The sequence below is a fragment of the Sapajus apella genome, unplaced genomic scaffold (genome assembly GCF_009761245.1).
Source record: "Sapajus apella isolate SASKATOON/1434 unplaced genomic scaffold, GSC_monkey_1.0 scaffold2002, whole genome shotgun sequence".
Lineage (NCBI taxonomy): Eukaryota > Metazoa > Chordata > Mammalia > Primates > Cebidae > Sapajus > Sapajus apella.
In genome coordinates, this window is record NW_022438928.1 from 6,152 (window position 1) to 9,579 (window position 3,428).

General features: G+C 38.0%; 1 protein-coding gene across 2 annotated transcripts in view; it reads left to right on the plus strand.

Annotated features, from left to right (window-relative positions):
* C1GALT1C1 (C1GALT1 specific chaperone 1) overlaps window positions 1-2,075 on the plus strand; it is a 4,934-nt gene extending 2,859 nt beyond the window's left edge. The window contains exons 1-2 of one of the 2 annotated variants that reach the window (XM_032273133.1): window positions 273-601; window positions 686-2,075. In XM_032273133.1, coding sequence (XP_032129024.1) covers window positions 691-1,647 — 957 coding nt within the window. In that variant the 5' untranslated portion in view covers window positions 273-601; window positions 686-690 and the 3' untranslated portion in view covers window positions 1,648-2,075. Of the gene's footprint in view, window positions 1-272; window positions 602-685 lie in introns of those variants that run through there. The other variant, XM_032273134.1, reaches the window with a different exon arrangement.
* Window positions 2,076-3,428: the final 1,353 nt, after the last annotated feature.

The following is a 3,428-nucleotide window of genomic DNA, read 5'->3' on the forward strand; positions in this document are numbered from 1 at the left end:
TGAGGTGGAGTTTTGCTCTTGTCACCCAGGCTGGAGTGCAATGGCGTGATCTTGGCTCACTGCAACTTCCACCTCCTGAGTTCAAGTGATTCTCCTGCCTCAGCCTCCTGAGTAGCTGGGATTATAGGCATGTGCCACCATGCCCAGCTAATTTTTGTATTTTTAGTAGAGTTGGGTTTTCACCATGTTGGTCAGGCTGGTCTGAAACTCCTGACCTTGTAATTTGCCCATTTTGGTCTCCCAAAGTGCTGGGATTACAGGTGTGAGCCACCCCCCCCCCCCACGGCCAAAGTCCATTATATTTTTAGAGGTATTTAAGTAATGCAAGCTTGTGATGTGAAATTATTTAAAGAGAATGGTGGATGGATAACCTCTATAACACTGGTTTCAAGGGTTAATTAAATCCCCTTAGATGAAGTACAAAACAAATTCTCCACAGAGGAGTTGTTGCAAAGTTCCAGTTTATACCAAACAGTAATCAGATACCATTGGAAGCTAAAGATCCTGAGAGACTTTGGTATTATATGCACCTAACTTGATTTCAAGCTTGGGAACCTTTTCTTTTTAAAAAAAAAAAAAAAAAAAAAATCAAGAGCAAAATGTAGGTATATAAGGAATGCCAAATCAAATGTATAGACTAATCCTTTTCTGTTAAGTATTTTAAGAGTCTTTTTCTTCTTTATAGGAAAAATGCTTTCTGAAAGCAGCTCCTTTTTGAAGGGTGTGATGCTTGGAAGCATTTTCTGTGCTTTGATCACTATGCTAGGACACGTTAGGATTGGTCATGGAAATAGAATGCACCACCATGAACATCATCACCTACAAGCTCCTAACAAAGAAGATATCTTGAAAATTTCAGAGGATGAGCGCATGGAGCTCAGTAAGAGCTTTCGAGTATACTGTATTATCCTTGTAAAACCTAAAGATGTGAGTCTTTGGGCTGCAGTAAAGGAGACTTGGACCAAACACTGTGACAAAGCAGAGTTCTTTAGTTCTGAACATGTTAAAGTGTTTGAGTCAATTAATATGGACACAAATGACATGTGGTTAATGATGAGAAAAGCTTACAAATATGCCTTTGATAAGTATAGAGACCAATATAACTGGTTCTTCCTTGCACGCCCCACTACGTTTGCTATCATTGAAAACCTAAAGTATTTTTTGTTAAAAAAGGATCCTTCACAGCCTTTCTATCTAGGCCACACTGTAAAATCTGGAGACCTTGAATATGTGGGAATGGAAGGAGGAATTGTCTTAAGTATAGAATCAATGAAAAGACTTGACAGCCTTCTCAATATCCCTGAAAAGTGTCCTGAACAGGGAGGGATGATTTGGAAGATATCTGAAGATAAGCAGCTAGCAGTTTGCCTGAAATATGCTGGAGTGTATGCAGAAAATGCAGAAGATGCTGATGGAAAAGATGTATTTAATACCAAATCTGTTGGGCTTTCTATTAAAGAGGCAATGACTTATCACCCCAACCAGGTAGTAGAAGGCTGTTGTTCAGATATGGCTGTTACTTTTAATGGACTGACTCCAAACCAGATGCATGTGATGATGTATGGGGTATACCGTCTTAGGGCATTTGGGCATATTTTCAATGATGCATTCGTTTTCTTACCTCCAAATGGTTCTGAAAATGACTGAGAAGTAGTAGAAAAGCATGAATATGATCACTGTATAGGACATGTGTTGTCATTATTTGTAGTAGTAACAACATGTCTAATACAGCTGTATGTTTCTTTTCTAATTTGGTGGCACTGGTATGATCACACATTAAAGTTAGTACATTTTTAATGGGGGTAGTTTTTTTTTCTTTAAAACACATGAACATTGTAAATGTGTTAGAAAGAAAAGTTTTAAGAATAATTTGCAAATAAGGGATATATTAATAAATATATTTATGTGATAAATTATAAATTATGAACATTAGAAATCTGTGTGGCAAATATTTTTGCTGATTGGTTAAAAAATTTTAACAGGCCTATAGCATTCTAAGGTATGCAAATGATATCTCTAATTGTGAATTTGTCATTAAAATAAAACTTTTAGCTGTATGTTCCCTTTACTTCTAATACTGATTTACGTTCTAAGCTTCCCCAGGTACCAATGGATTTGCCTTCTCAAAATGTACAACCAAGCAACTAAAGAAATATTAAAGTGAAAGTTGAAAAATGTCCCTGAGGAAAAAAAACTGAAAATTACTTACTGAAGTTGAGTAATTTTCCTGGAAGCTAATTTAGTGTCATTCCTCAGAGCATACGCAATTTCAATGTAACTGTCTGTACTTCAGCATGTACATACTGACATTTGGTGCCAATGAAGAATGTCATGTCATTTAATTTTGTTCTCAGTTAATCAAGCTCCCAGCTGCAATTTGAATAAAAATGTACTCCTGCTAGGTCAATGAGTTCTGTGGAAATCTTTGAAGAACTTGTTTTGGCCATCTGGCAGTTTGACTTATCTGAGTTGAATCCATTCTGGATTTTGGTTTTTTGTTTGTTTTTTGAGACAGAGTCTTGCTCTGTTACCCAGGCTGGAGTGCAATGGCGTGATCTTGGCTCACTACAACTTCTGCCTCACTGGTTCAAGCAGTTCTCCTGGCTCAGCCTCCCAAGTAGCTGGGATTACAGGCACCCACCACCATGCCTGGCTAATTGTTTGTATTTTTAGTAGAGATGGCATTTCGCCATGTTGGCCAGGCTGTTCTCAAACTCCTGACCTCAGGTGATCCACCCGCCTCAGCCTCCCAAAGTGCTGGGATTACAGGCATGAGCCACCACGCCCAACTGGTTCTGGATTTTGTTTCCTTGTTCAAGTTCAGGAATTTTTTCCCATGTTCATGGCTGTACCATATCTGTTTTCAGTGTGGAAGACCTAACCTGTCTACTTTGCGTTACCATACCTTTTGCCAAATTTCCATGGCTACCCGGAAACTTAATCCAGTGGTAGATGCAATAGCTTCTGTACTGATAAATATGTGAAATACTTAGAGCTGACTTGTACTATAATCTGGCCACCACATGCTGTGAGGCCCCATAGGGTTTTAGAACATGACATTTTAGAGTAACTGGCCTTATGATGGTAATGGTCTCCTACAGCCTTAGCAAACCAGAAAGAAAATTTCCTTAAGATGGCCTTGGGCTTGAAGTTATTGATTCTCAGTGTAGTATGTAAAACTTTGCTTTATTTATCTGATTTTTCTCATTGAGGGTTTTGGTTAAAATGAAGTGTTACTAGCTTTGAAGAATAACAAAACCCCTTTATCAAGCACCCTAATATGTGGTCTCAGATGCAGTTACCACAATTAAATTATGTTCAATGTGAGTGCAATAATAAACAGTATCTCTCAGAGTGTACAGCTTATGTCACCATGCCCCCAACACAAGTATATTTTAAATTTTTCTTTTTCTTTTTTTTTTGAGATG